The sequence below is a fragment of the Lygodium microphyllum genome, chromosome 21 (genome assembly GCF_053477565.2).
Source record: "Lygodium microphyllum isolate KBCC chromosome 21, Lygodium_microphyllum_v1.1.10, whole genome shotgun sequence".
NCBI classification, from domain to species: Eukaryota; Viridiplantae; Streptophyta; class Polypodiopsida; order Schizaeales; family Lygodiaceae; genus Lygodium; species Lygodium microphyllum.
Genome location: NC_141155.1, coordinates 18984431 through 18999878, shown reverse-complemented (window position 1 = coordinate 18999878; position 15448 = coordinate 18984431). Strand labels below are relative to the sequence as shown.

Below are 15448 nucleotides of genomic sequence, written 5' to 3'. Positions count from 1 at the left end.
GTAAACAACATGCAAAGACGAGTTAAGACACAATATAAAATATGAATACCATAGTACATTGATAAAAACCTCTGTGAATCTTCATTTAGATGAATTGCTCAACAACAGTATATATTTTCAAATTCTAACAGATACTTAAGGATGTTTATGAATACCAAACTGTGAGATAACTGAATCAATGTCATTACACACCTTTGACCCTTCCATCCTTCTGCTGAATAAGCATCAATCAAATTTTGATCCACTTTGATTTTGTTGAGTAAATACTTCACACGGTTTTTAATCCTTGAAATATCGTCATGCTGAGGTTTATCTGCTTGAGCCTTTTGTTTGCGACGACGGTGTTTTTTCCCATGTTTTTGTGAATCTTCATTCTTCATGGGCCCCTTGACCTGGAAAACTTTTCTTGTATCTGTTGCATCCTTCTTTCCAAAGCCATGTAATGCTTTTCTTTTACGATATTTTGAAGTAACTGGTAAGCTCCCAGCTTGAGTGACCTTTGAGGAATTCAGTGTCCTTTTCACTAGCTTTCCGGCCAGTTTCCTGACAGTCTGATTATGATGTTTAGAAGCAACATGGCGTCCAGGTTTCAGTTTAATACTAGAGGTAACAGTATTCCTTTTTGAGTTACATTTCGTGATAACAGCTGCAATGATTTGAGCCTGAGAACGTTCTGTTCTTCTCTTCTTCTGATTCGTTATCATTGCAGTACCATTTGCAGTGCTTTGCTTGGCAGAGCTTCTGTCTGCTTTATGATATACTTGATTGACCGAGGATGGAAGATGATTGAGAGGGACTCTGATATTTTTGTTATTTTTGGACTCTGTCGAGGTTTCCAGATCCTTGTCTTTTCCCATTTTGACACTCAAATCAACCAAAATTCTGCAATACAATGAGGAAGCTTTTTACTCGAGACAGTTGTTTTGTTTGCCCAGAGGACCTCTGCCAGCTATGGACAAGTCTGACCATCATATGAGCAACTATTTCACCCGTTCTGCATAAATTTCCATTGCAAAAAAGCAATTCAATATGAGTTAGCTCCTTCAATGGCAATACAATTTAACAAACAACTCTGTGTTAACACAAAACAGAGTAAAGATTTTTTAATTCAAATATAATTTGGTGCTATCCATTGAGTTAAATCAGCCTTTCACCTAACCAAACTTATGGAGCTCAAGTATACAGAGATCTGTGCTCCCAATGTTGCTTTGGCTTTAAAACGCATGTTCCACATATGCATATTTCTAAAGGAAAACACGTCTACATGTGCAGTATAAAATACACCCCGCGCAAGCTTATAAATTTAACACCAAACAAAACCATACCTTGTCACATTATATCTCCTTTGAGAAAGCATACATACAATTTGAGCAGTATTTTCTCACTAACTGAATGCTCATTGCCAAGCTATCAAATTTGCAAATCTGCGCATACCCATTGCGAACTGTAAATATTATCCTTATGATTGAATAATATCATGTTCGATTATATTTGTTTAGCTTTTTCCCCATGACAAGAAATATGATGGATCAGATGGATTCAACATTTGGTCTCATAGGTCATTTTGGCCATAGGCAGCAGCACCCACATGCAAGCTTCCTCATGCTAACTCAGAGTTCAGGCAAGCACATGTATCAAATTTCTTGTCTCCATTTCTCCTAGGTATTTGCTGTTTCCTAGCTAGATGTTTCCTTCGGTTATGTTTTGTTTACTTCACTTGAGAAACATGGTAGTTCCATGAGTTTTCGACATAGCATAGATATGCCAACTCGCTCTTTCAAATACCTAGGCAGCAATCTCTTCCTTGACCGTCAGAGAGCCAACCCATCTACTACACCTTCTTCACTACCATCATGATCAAAGATGCCATAAACAAGTTGCAGAATGGTTGGATACATGACCATGATAGACTCATGGTTAGCCATGAGCTAGCCAAGCTTTAGGAATCAGTATTAAAGCATGAGCTAAGAAAGTGGGCCGAGGAACACCAGCAATAGGCATGAGGACATGTGGGTTTAGCAGGGGATAGTATTGAGCTAAAAAAGAAATGTGTTCCTAGAAAGTGTATATGTCCCATTAGCAGACACCCTAATTGGAGGGACCCAAACTTTCTATAAATAGGCATGTCGCCCTCTGTCCATCCACAATCACGTTTTTGCAGCTTGCAGGTGCCAAAGATTTGTTGTCCATGCCCCCTACACAAAGGATATCTCAACTGAAGCTGCCCACCATTCTCTACCATCATTAGGCGCCAGCAATCCACTGCAGAGTTCTCCAGTTTCCAGCCACTGTTCAACTGCTGTCCACTCCTATCTATTCTTGTCTGCATTCAGCCAGCCGAGAAAGCTATGTTTACTACTATCCATCCCACTCCAGCCTACACCAACCTACCAGGGGCTGTCACCTACTGCTAGTAGCTGCTTTTCAGGCTACGTTTTTGTTGAAATGGCAAGCTCAACATGTGCGGACATTGGTGATGGACCACTTGGCTAAATAAGTCCTAGCACGTCAATGGTCATTATGATCCTCATATGGCTACTAACTTATCACTTATTATATTTAGTTTGTAGCACCTACCTACAATTGGCACAGTTATAGCGTCACTCAATGAGTATAGTCAATTATGCATTGTTTAACTTAGTAGGTCACTTTCCTTTATGTTGTATCTTATCTATACATTGTATACATTGTATTGTATGAGACAAGAAGAAGAAACCAACAAGAAAACATTTTGGTCTCCATCTCTCGTTCTTGAGTGAGCTTCCACATATATGTATAGTGTGTGTTTAGTGCAGAAGCTCAAGCAAGTATAGAGACGGGTCAGGCACGAAGATCGAGACAGTCAATCGTTACGCGCAACAAGAGACAGAGAGAGAGTGGGTGAGAGAGCAATGGCCTGTTTTTTAGGTACAATGACGAGTGTATACCTCTAGGTTTTTAGATAGATATATATGTGTAAGTACAAGTGCTAAGGGTGTGTTCACACCCGAGCACATTTAAAGGGACGAGGCCTTTATTCCCAACAACCTCCCACCTAAAGGCAATGTGCCTTAAGAGGAGAAAAGAATCAGCTAAGTCTAGGTATGTATAAAGCTGAAATACATATATCTATCCAACTCCCATCATCTGTCGGCAATGAGCAAACCGCTCTGCTGGAAGACCCTTCCTGAGAAGGTCTACAGGATTATCATCTGTATGCACTTTGACAAGCTCAATGCTCTTGCTGTCAAGTACATCTCTAATGAAGTAGTACTTCACTTGTATGTGCTTTGTCTTTGTATGAAAGATACGATTCCGTGCTAGCATGATAGCACTCTGACTATCACAATGGAGAATAGGTAACTCTGTGATGCCAAGCTCTCCCACCAGACATGAAAGCCATAAAGCCTCCTTGCATACCTTAGTGGCAGCCACATACTCTGCCTCTATAGTAGACAATGCAACACACTTTTGTAGCCTGGAGATCCAAGAGACTGCTCCTCCTGTGAAAGTAAACACATACCCAGAAGTGGACTTTCTGCAGTCCACATGACCAGCATAGTCTGCATCCATAAAGCCAACAACAGATGCCTTTTGCTTTCCAAAGCAGATGCACAGCTCCTTTGTGCCTTTGAGGTATCTCACAATACCTTTCACTGCATCCCAATGCTTCTTGCCAGGGGTTGCCATGTATCTGCTAACCACTCCCACTGCAAAGGCAATGTCAGTACGTATAGCAACCATAGCATATATCAAACTGCCAACAGCTGAAGCATATGATATCTTGCCCATTTCAGCCTTCTCATCATCAAATGTAGGTTTGTCCTCTGCACTAAGTTTCACATATGGAGGCAATGGAACCCCAATTGTTTCCCCCCCCTCCATAGTGAAACGTTGCAAAACCTTGAAGGTATATTCCTGCTAAGATAGATAGAGTAAGCCTTTTGATCTATCTCTCAGTATTCGCATGCCAAGAATGTGATTTACATCACCAAGATCCTTCATGTCAAAACTACCATGAAGACTTTGTTTCAGTGCGTCCAAGGCATCAGTATCCCTGCTAGCAATCAACATGTCATCTACATACAAAACCAAGATAATCAGCCTAACACCTACTGCCTTCTTGATGTATAAGCACTGATCCACTTGACTTCTATGAAAGCCTTGAGACTGCATGAATGTATCAAACTTACGATACCATTCTCTTGGTGCTTGTTTCAGTCCATACAAACTCCTTTTGAGTTTACATACCATCTTTTCTTTCCCTTATTCAACAAACCCTTCAAGTTGCTGCATATATATGTCCTCATGCAGATCACCATGTAAAAATACAGTCTTTACATCCATCTGTATGAGTTCCATATCTTCAGCTGCAATACCAAGCCTAAAATGATTCTCATGGTAGTCATCTTGACTACAGGAGAGAAGATCTCATCAAAGTCAATTCCATGCTCCTACTTGTACCCCTTTGCAACCAATCTTGCTTTGTACTCTAGTGAGGAACCAAAAGCGACCATCTTGTAAACCCATTTGCATGGAAGTGTTTTTTGCCCTTTAGACAACTGCACCAAGTCCCAAGTGCCATTTTTTTCAAGAGATTCCATCTTTGACAATATGGCTTTATACCATTTCTTATTCTCCTATCTGTCCATTACTTCCTTGAAGCAAGACGGTTCACCACAGTCAGTTAACATGACATAATCAGCCACATAATTTGCACTAAGAACAAATCTATCAAGCTATCTAGTAGCCCTAGACGATCTCCTAACCCAATGGTTATTGTTTGCTGGCTGGTCCTGCAAATTTCCATTTTCAGCATGCTGTCCTGGCATTTCAGCATGCAAATCAGCATTAACAGCTTATTGTCCTAGCTGTTCCTACACACGTACTGGCTCATTATCATGGGCAATAGCTGGCTGATCATTTCCAGCATCATTTTGTGCATTTACAAGTTCATTTACAGCAGGTATTTGCTACTGTACAGCGGACACATTTTGTTATCCAAAAGGTATTTCTTGCCGGATTACAATCCTACGGACCTCCCCAGTCTTTTCGGGCTATTTATGCATACAATCTTCCTGGAAGATAACGTCATTGCTGCGTACTACTTTCCTTTTCTCGGGATCCCACAATTTATACCCCATTTCACCCTCGTCACCATATCCTAGGAAAATACATTTACAAGACTTTGGCTCAAGTTTGCTGCGTTTTTCTTTACGAATGTGTATAAAAGCCTCGCAGCTAAACACTTTCAACTGAGTATATGAAGGTGGCTTGCCCGACCACACTTCTTGGGGAGCTCCCCCTCCCCCCAAAGACTTGTTTGGTGACCGATTAATTAAGTGAACGGCTGTCATAATAGCCTCTGCCCAAAAACCATGGGGTAATGCAGCATGAGACAGCATCGTACAGACCTTATCCTGTATGGTCCGATTCATACGCTCTGCAACTCCATTTTGGGGGAAATTATGAGAGGCAGTGAGCTCCCTCTTTATCCCTTTGCTGTCACAAAATGCCTGAAGGCCTTGGACGCATATTTCCCACCATTGTCAAAGCGAAGACACTTAAGTGTCTTATCAATCTGATTTTCAACCAGTGCCAAGAATTTTTTGAACTTATCAAGCACTTCATCCTTGCTACGAATAGGATAAACCCATACCTTTCGTGTAGCATCATCGACAAAGGTGACAAAATATTTCTTTCCCCTTAAAGATAATCCTGGCATCTGACATACATCTGAATGTACTAACTCTAGAGAATAAGATTTCAAAGAAATAGACTTTCTATGAGACGTCTATGCATGTTTACCATAAATACAATGATCACAATGCTTAAAATCAACATAACGAAGACAAAGCAAGTAACCCAATCGAGAAAGAACTTTCATTACTGTTTGACTCATGTGTCCCAACCAGCCATGCCACAAAGAAACGCTTAGCTGCTCGGTCACGGCAACAAGATGGTCACGCACACTAGATACATGAAGTGGATACATAAGTATCACTCTTGCAACCTTTGGCAATAACCCTAGATCCCTTACAGATCTTCCATTTTCCATCACCAAAGGTGGTATGAAAACCATCATCATCTAGCTGCCCTGTGCTAATCAAGCTCTTCTTAATCTAAGGTACATGCCGTACATGCTGAAGTGTGAAGATAGAGCCATGCTGAAACTACAACTGCACACTGCCAATACCTGCAATGTCACATGCATAGTTATCCCCAAGATGGACAACACCATGTCGACCCCCTATATAGGTAGAAAACCACTCTCGATGAGGGGTGACATGAAAGGAAGAATCTAAATCGAGAATCCAGGTATGCATATCATCATCTGTATCTGCAAGTAAAGCATGTGCACCAAAGTGTGAAGAGACAAAGAGTACATCACTCCCACTATCACTGTCATGAGTGACTACATTTACCTCTTCAATTTTGACACTGCTCTTCTTAAGCTGACTCTCTTTCTTCTCTTCCTTGCTATCATATGTCTTCCTGCCCTTTCCTTTCTCTTTCTTCCATTTGTAGCAGTCACATTTAAAGTGACCCTTCTTGTGACAATGCTAGCATTCAACATCTTTGCCACGTGATTTACTACGTCCCTTGCTATCAAATTTGCCTTTCTGCTGTGATTTGTCCCTAGTATACAAAGCACTAGAAGACTTACTGGATGCATTATTCTACCGACTCATTTCTTCTATGAGTAGAGCACTCTCTACATCAGCATACAAAAGAATCGCATTGAAATTGCTCATAGCAGTCCTGAATGTATCCCAACTCTCTCGTATAGTGCAAAGCAAGAAAGTAGCCTTAAATTTCTCATCAATCATGAATTTCAAGGCAACCAGTTGGCTGAAAATGGAGTTAAACTCACTCACATGAGCAGACATTGCTCTGTCCTCTATCATACCCAAATCCATAAGCTTTTTCAACCAATACACTTTGCTTGCAGCACTCTTTTGTGCATACAATTCTTCTAGTCGAGTCCATATAGCATATGCAAAATCCAAACCTTCAATATTGAACAGCAAGGCATCAGAAATCGATAGCTCAATGGTTGAGCATGCAAACTCATTTAACTCATCCCAATCTTCATGTTCCATGTCCGCGGGCTTTGCCCCTTTGGTTTTAATCGGCTTTGCCTGCTTCTTTTGCAACAGGATATTGTAGCACTGTTTTTGCCAAACTACAAAGTTATGTGCTCCTTCAAGCTTCTTTATGTGCATCAAATTACTGTTGTCATTGCTACTAGCCATGATTTTCAGCCCAAATATGACCAAAAAACAGCAAATGCAGGCCCAAAATTGTCACCCAAGTGACCAAGGTACAAACAAGTACCAACCAGCAATAAATAACCACGTAGAAGCACAGATTCAGATCTGTAATTAAATTTTCAGAAGCACCAAACCATGTGCTACAGCATTCCACAACTGATTACAACTGTTCCAAGGGCACATACATCACATTACATGAGAAATCCCAAATTTTAGCTGCAGTTTCTGTTGTACATGTACCCATGGGCATAAAATTTGACACGAACGGTCAAAAGCCCCAAAATTTTTGTGCTCAAAGCATCAACCACACATCTCCATAGGACAAGCCAATTTTTCCAAAATAGAGCAATTTCAGCAAAACCCCCAAATTTTACCAAGTGATGATGTCCAAATTGCGTGGAATTCAACCTGCATGTACATAAAATGACCAAATGCTGCACAGATTTTGCCCAAACTGCAAAAGCCCCAAATTGCACAGGGTCTAATGTGCACTAATGTCGAGAAATTTGGTAAATTTCAGCCCAATTTGTGCTTGTACATGAAAAGCCCCAAATGTCGGGGACAAAATGTCACAAATTCCTGCAATTTCTGAGACAGATATCACTGTTGCATCTTGCTCGCAGTAAATCTGGACAAATCCCCAAATTTTCCAAGTCTTGCGTGCACTAATTTCAGTGAAATTGAAAGAATTTCACTAAAATGTGAAAAGCCCCAAAATTCACGGGCAAATGTGAAAAGTCACACTTGCCAGACAGCCGCCCGCTGGATGCCCATCGTGTGGTCACCATGCAGCACGCCTCCAATCCCGTCAGCAGCTACCTGTTTATCTGCAAATTACATGTATTATTGAGCAATCAATGAAAAAGATTGCTTTGTGTATTGCTGTGCACTTGTTGTGAAAGATTGTAGAAGACTTGCTTATTGTTTTGAGTTAACTTTGTGATAATGGCAAAGAACCGTAGAAATCCCATCATTGAGAAGCTGGACAAGAACAATTATCCATCATGGAAGTTTCATATGACAAACTTTCTTATTGGAAAAGGTCTTTACCACTTCATTTCAGGTGAAAAAAAGGAGCCAAAGTTAAGTAACCCTACGACTACAGATAAATTAAAGGCGTAAAAAGAATAAAATGCAAAGGACAAAAAGATTATGTATTGGCTATCTGCAGTCATTGATAATACTATGTTGAGACATATCAAAAAAGTAAAAACTTTACATACATCTTGGACAATTTTTGAGAGCATGTGGTCAATAAATACAAAGGTACAAAAGATTCAACTCAAGCAAGAGTTGAATACCTTGAAGAAACTGAAAATATCTATCAATGAATATGTTTTGAAGGTGAGGAGCATTGCAGATGCTTTGACAGCAATTGATGCAATGTGTGATGATGATAATTTGGTTTCATCTACTTTGGGTAGCCATAATAATGAGAAGACTTGAAAATCATTTGTCACTTCTGTATATGTAAAGAAGTCATTTCCGGATTTTGATGAGTTGGTCTCTCATATAATCACCAAAGAGATCAATATACAGAGTGAATCATTTGAAAGTAGTAGTGAATAGGTCCAAGCATTTTACTCAAGTTCAAGAAGGGGGCGTGACAAATCCTCTTCAAGAGCTATGGTATGTAATGTGCTAGTGATAGCCAGTAAATCTAGATAAATTAGCAATGCAATAAAATATAGGTTTCAAGAGGCCGTAGAAACTTTAGAGATAAGAAAAACTCTAAAGAAAGAGGTGGATAGCAGAATAGAGGTTCTGACAATCCTAGTATTATTTGTCATTATTATGACAAAATAAGTCATATTGCAGCTCATTGTTATGCTAAGAAGAATTATATCTGCTGTGATAAATTACAACAAGAAAACTATGTATCATCTTCACAATAGAATGAAGAAAAAAATGAGCGTTTATTTATTATGCAGCATACGATAAATGTTGTTACAGGAAAGGGAACACATGATAATGTATGATATGTTGATTTAAGTGCATCTAATCATATGACCAGTCATGCTGAATGATTTGGAGAGACATAGGATTTACAAAATCTAGGTAATATGTAAACGAATGATAATTCATGCCACCCAATTTCACACATTGGAAAGGTTTCCTTGTCTTTGCACAATGGCCAAACAAAGAGTCTGTCAAATGTATTATATGTGCCATCAATCACAAAGAATTTAGTGTCTATTGGCCAAATGGTAAAGGGTTACAAGTTCGATTTAATGCAAAAGGTTGTTTTATAAAAGACTTTAATAATCAATGTAAAATGGTTGCAAAAAGAAGTAGCGTTGGTCATATATTCACTTTAGATGTTGGAATTCTTGCTATAAATGTTGCAAAATTTCATAAAGTGTGTAAAGCATGTCAGTTTGGTAAGCAAACAAGATAATATTTTTCACATGACAAAGATGTGAGCAAAAATATACTTGATGTTGTACATACAAATGTTTGGGGGCCTACACAGAATATATCTCTCGGTGGCAGCAAATACTTTGTCACATTTATTGATGATTGTTCAAGAAAGCTATGGATATATTTCATAAAGGAAAAAAGTAATGTATTTGAGCACTTCAAAACTTTCAAGGCTGCTGTTGAAACACAAACAAGCCTGAAAGTTAAGTGTGTGAGATCAGATGGAGAAGGAGAGTACCTCTCTAATGAGTTTAGTGACTTTTTGAGGTCTCATGGGATAAAGAGAATTTACTTGCAAGTATACCCCCACAATAGAATGGGATTACAGAAAGAAAAAAAAGATATATTACAGAAGTTGTACAAGTATTGATGGCTGAAAAGAATATATCAATATACTTTTGGTCTGAAGTTGTTCATACTACTATCTATATTATGAACAGAACTCCCACAGCTACAGTTTATGGGATGGCCCCTGAAGAGTACTTTATAGACAAGAAGCCCAATGTATCACATTTGAAAGTGTTTAGTTATATTGCATATATTTATGCACCAAATGAGCTACAAAAGAAGCTTGATCCAAAGGCTGAAAAATGTATTTTTATCGGATACTCTTTAAAGCAAAAAGGGTATTGTTGTTATGGCCCTATAACAGGTGAGTTCAAAGTGAGAAGGGATGTTTTTCCTAATGAAATGAGCAGTTGGTATGCATCTAGTGGTGATACATTGGATGATGATGATGATCATAATAGTTATGTACAGAAAGAAAAGCAAGAATCATAAAACCTCAGTGGACCAAAAACAACATCTAGTACTACATCTACAGTTAGCCCTTGGTTTAGGAGACTCGGGAGTAGCCCTACATCTTCAGGTAGTATTACAAGTAAAGACAAAGGAAAGAAGCAAGTGTTAGATAGTAATGATGCATCTACTATTCATCTAGGATTTGATGGAGATTTCAGTGATTCAAAGAGTTTGGATGATGAGCTTGGTATTTCTTCAGTAAAGACACCAAGTATACTAAGAGCACATGGTAATGTAAAGGCTTCACTAAGTGATTCAATGGTATGCAGATCTAGCAAGGTCAAATACTCTATTAAAAGATTTGGTTTTGAAAGTTATGCAGCTCACCATTATACATTTATGGTAAAGGTGGTTGAAGATGTTGAGCCCACTTGCTTTGAGAATGTTGTTGGTCATGCTCATTGGGATGCATTAGCACCATTGCCTAAGGACAAGAAAGCTATTGGCTGTAAGTAGATTCACAAAATCAAGCGTAATGTAGATGTTTCTATTAATAGATATAAGGCTACGTTGGTTGCAAAAGGCTATGCTCAAACATATGGCATAAATTATGAAGAGACATTCAATTTGGTTGTTAGAATGGCAACCGTTAGATGTGCGATTGCTTTGGCAACAGCCAAAGGTTGGAGTTTGTAGCAAATGGATATCAAGAATGCCTTCTTGCTGTTAGAACTTGCTGATTCTATGGGCAGGTCCCAATGTCATTTGTGTGGTGTGGACACTTATTAAAGCGTCAATGTAAGGTGTGTACACCTAGTGTCTTAGAAACTTAAAGTAGTGACACTAGGCTTTAGAGTAAAATAAACCTAACTCTAGTTAGTTGGTGGAAGGCTAGTTAGGTCAACCCTTGACCTAAATATAAGTTGTACTTTCACTCTATCTTTCGTTCTAGCAAGTACACCCTTCTCTTTTTGCTTCAGCTCACTCTCTTGCTGTCATTGTCTCTCCTCTCTCTCTCCGTAGCTGGCTGCCATTTTCCAACATTTGGTATCAAAGCACCTCGTACGCGCGGATTCTGTTCAGCCACCCTCAGACGGTGCCATCCCGCTAAAGGTCCTACTACTGCCAGCTTGGTTCTCAGCTCGAGGAAGAGTTTTCAGCTCCTGTGAGGTGCTGCTGAAGTGGAGGAGGAGCTGAAGCTGAGCCGTCTCTTCTCTACTCCAGATCTATCCATCTGCTCCACATCTGTCTAGTTCAGCCATTAGCTCCAAATCTGTCCAGCTTAGTCATCTGCTCCAGATCTGCTGTTTTCAGCCTGCGCACAGCCCTGCACACAGTCCAACGCGCAGTCCCACACACAGCCCTGCATAGAGCCCGAGAAGCTGCTGTTTTGGAAGAGCTGCTGCTGTTTTCAGCTCTGCCCACCATTTTCTCAGTCTTGCCCGCCAATTTCTGCAAATCCTAAAAAGTGCAGAAACCCTAAATTTCAAAATTGGGGTTTTCTCGAAATTTTTGGAATTTCCAGTCTATTTCAGCCATCTCTTCTAGAATCTCAGCTCGTGCTGCCCAAAAATTTGGGGCTTTAGCTAATTTTTGCTCCCGGAGTTTAAACTGACAACCAATTCAAATGAATTTCTCAATTTCTTGGACATTCCCACCAAAAATTTTGGGCTTTTGCTTGATTGGAAGCCCTTTGCGCAAATTGTTACCAAACTCGTAGACATTGGGCTATTTCTTCCACATTGGCTAAAGAAAATTTGGGGATTTTCAGTTTTTGGATCTGGCACACATCATTAGGCAGATTTCAGCTGCTATTCACTACTGACATGCATCCCAAGGCAACATTTTTACAGAAATTCCAGCTGTAAGATACAAATTTCTTCAATTTCTTTAAAATTTAGAAAGAATTTTGGGGCTTTTGCCCAACACGCACTCCAAGGCAAGCAACAAGCAATACAACAGCATTTAATTGCTGTTAGAGTCAGATTGGGCAGAGAATTTTGGAAATTTTCAATAAATTTTAATAAGAATCAGCATTAAGTTGCTATTTTTTGCACTTTTGTGGACACACATTTCGAGGCGGGTGTGGTACAGCAGTATATTGCTGTAATTTACTAGCTAAGTGCAGATTTGGGTAGCATTGTGCATACTTTGGTATTTGTGTAATAGTTTGGTACTTGTTTCTTAATCCCGTGGGGGATTTTGGTACTCTGAGGAGTATACTCTATACTTCAGCATTGAAGTATCTGGCTGCAGATTTTTGTCTATCATTGACAGCATGGCATGTCAGGGGAATAATGATCAGAGCAACTGTCAAAGATGCGGGATCTAGAGCATGGCAGATGCAGAAGCTATGGAGATTGGAAGAGAAAGAGTGAGTTCATGAAGACACTAACATGACCGACTGTTACACAAGTGAATTAGGTTCCAAGAATGAAAGCTTGGACTCATAAACACAATCTTGTATATAGACTGACAATGACACAGAGACTTTACTGAAGGACAAAAGTACTGTGACATTGCTTTAGAAAAGAGAGCAAGTACAATGCTTTATAGGAAACTAAATGGTAGCACTTCTTCTATTGTGTGTATGGGATTCTAAACCTGAGCCCTCACTGCTCCTTACAAAGAGACTAAAGTAGGTGTAATTGCAAACATCTCAACACCCCTTCTCAATCACAACCAAAAGTACAAAGCATACAGAGGCTTTAGTGAAAGCAATATCTCCAAAGTGTGGGCACACCATAAACATGGCAAAACACCAGAGGTTGTCACAGAAAAGGCTAAGTGTGGGTACCACAAACATGATGGACATCCAGAGGCTGTAGCAGGGGCCTCACAAAGTGTATAGAGGCTGTAGTACAAGGCTACATGAGGAGTTTACAAGTTTATGTCCGAAGCATTAGGGCAAGGAAATACAAAGCTAAAAAAGTCTATCCAAATAGAAGGACTAATGAGGTTTGTCCTTCTCCTGGTGGTCTTCTTCTTCTTTTGCTCCATTTTCTTTTTCTTCTTTAACAGCAACTAGATAGGCCTTTTGGGACCTCTTTCTAGCATGGTAAAACTTCTGTGTATCCAGTCCTTTTACAGAAGTCACAAAAGAGCTGATCCTTCTTGCCTTTGTACCTGTTGCCAACATATAATGCTTGTTCATCTCTAGAGGTGCTTGTTTCTTTCTTCTTCAATCTTTCCAGGTCCTTCCCCTCCTTGATTTAATGCTGGGACAGTAGATTAGAGTGGCAATGGATTGCTCTAGGTGGTAGGAGAGAGAAAATGATAAGATTTTTTAGCTTTAGTGAAATTTGGCTATGGCTTCCTGGATTAGGTTTTAACCCAGGCCTGGTTTTTTACAAATATCAAGAGCTATACTTGATCATTTTGAAAAAAATTTATATGGAAATGAAGCTTGAATGATGGGCTATCGATTCTCTATGGTGGTCGTCGACATCACAAGCTGCACTGATGGTGGCAGCTATACGAACGGCAGCAAGCGCATTCTGGGCAGTGACCACGAATTTTGGCAATGTTGGGCCTTGGAGTGGTCAATGTCAAGGTGTCATGTGATAGGAATCTTCTCCCTGAGCAAAGGTGCAATAGCTAGAAGAAAACTTCCAAAGATATGAGCTCTATGATGAGATATGAAAGCTCCAAGTGCAGCAGGTCCTGTTTGGCTATGGCTACCACAAGGTAACTGTGAGATTCAAGTAAGAAATGGGGATCACACACCCAGACTGAGATGAAGAGGAGTTGAGAGGAGTGAAAGGAGAGTTGGACCATGCTCAGCTAAGCTCTAATACCATGTCAAAGATGCGGAATCTAAAGCATGGTAGATATAGAAGCTATGGAGGTTGGAAGAGAAAGAGTGAGTTGATGAAGACACTGACATGATTGATTGTTACATAAGTGAATTAGGTTTCAAGATGGAAGCTTGGACTCATAAACACAATCTTGTGTATAGACTGACAATGACACAAAGACTTTACTGAAGGACAAAAGTACTGTGACATTGCTTTAGAAAAGAGAGCAAGTACAATGCTTTATAGGAAACTAGATGGTAGCACTTTTCCTACTGTGCATATGGGATTCTAGTCCTGAGCCCTCACTGCTCCTTACAAAGAGATTGAAGTAGGTGTGATTGCAAACATCTCAACAGTAACATCCTTGATGTCCTCACTCAGGAGGACAAACTTGATGATTTAAACTACCCACTGTGGAGTTTTATGGTCTGTAACCTTCTTGTGGCGAAGGACTTGTAGGACTATGATTTAAACTACCCACTGTGGAGTTTTATGGTCTATGGAGTTTTATGGTCTGTAACCTTCTTGTGGCGAAGGACTTGTAGGACTATGTTACAAGAGCTTTGCAGCGACTAGGAGGTCTTGCACCTCAAACACCTCAGCGTAACGCTCAAGAACAAGTTGCTAGTGCTGCTCGTGGTGGTATTGGTGATGCTACTGCTGCTGCCCCTCCTCTCCCTCCTACCGAGGATCAGAGAAAATGGGACTCAAAGGATACACAGGCACTTTCTTTGATTGCCTTGTTAGTAAAAAGGGCAATTATTCCACACATTCGGTCTTGTAAGGCCTCAACATCAGCATGGGATGTACTTGAGCGTATGTTTGCAGCACGCAATGAGGCCAAGATATCCTATCTCCGCAGAGAGTTGGCCAATGTGACCATGGATAAAGATGATAGCAAGACAATACACCTTACTCGCATACAAGATTTGTGTGAGCAGCTACTCAATGTTGATGAGATCATTCAGGATGCTGAATTAGTAAACATCACACTAAACTCTCTTCCAGAGTTATATCTTGGTTTCTGCACCTCTTTGGTGTTGTCTTTGGGGGGGGAGGGGGGCAACAGTCCCTTACATTTGTGGAGTTGGAAGGCCTCTTGCTGTAAAAGCAACAGACTCGGAATAATGTGGACTGCGTTCAGGTGATATGGCTATGCTTTTCAAGTTCAAAGGCAAAGGAAAAGTCAAGCAAAATGTAAAAAATCAGTAAAAAGGTGATGCTGGATAGCCATCA

At 40.0% G+C, this 15448-nt stretch overlaps 1 protein-coding gene across 4 annotated transcripts in view; it reads right to left on the bottom strand.

Annotated features, from left to right (window-relative positions):
- LOC148017786 (pathogenesis-related homeodomain protein-like) overlaps positions 1-15448 on the bottom strand; it is a 148023-nt gene that overhangs the window by 86103 nt on the left and 46472 nt on the right. For all 4 annotated transcript variants that reach the window (XM_087661319.1, XM_087661320.1, XM_087661321.1 and 1 more), the window contains one exon: positions 193-994. In XM_087661319.1, the coding sequence (XP_087517445.1) occupies positions 193-857 (665 nt within the window). In that variant the 5' untranslated portion in view covers positions 858-994. The remainder of the gene's footprint in view (positions 1-192; positions 995-15448) is intronic.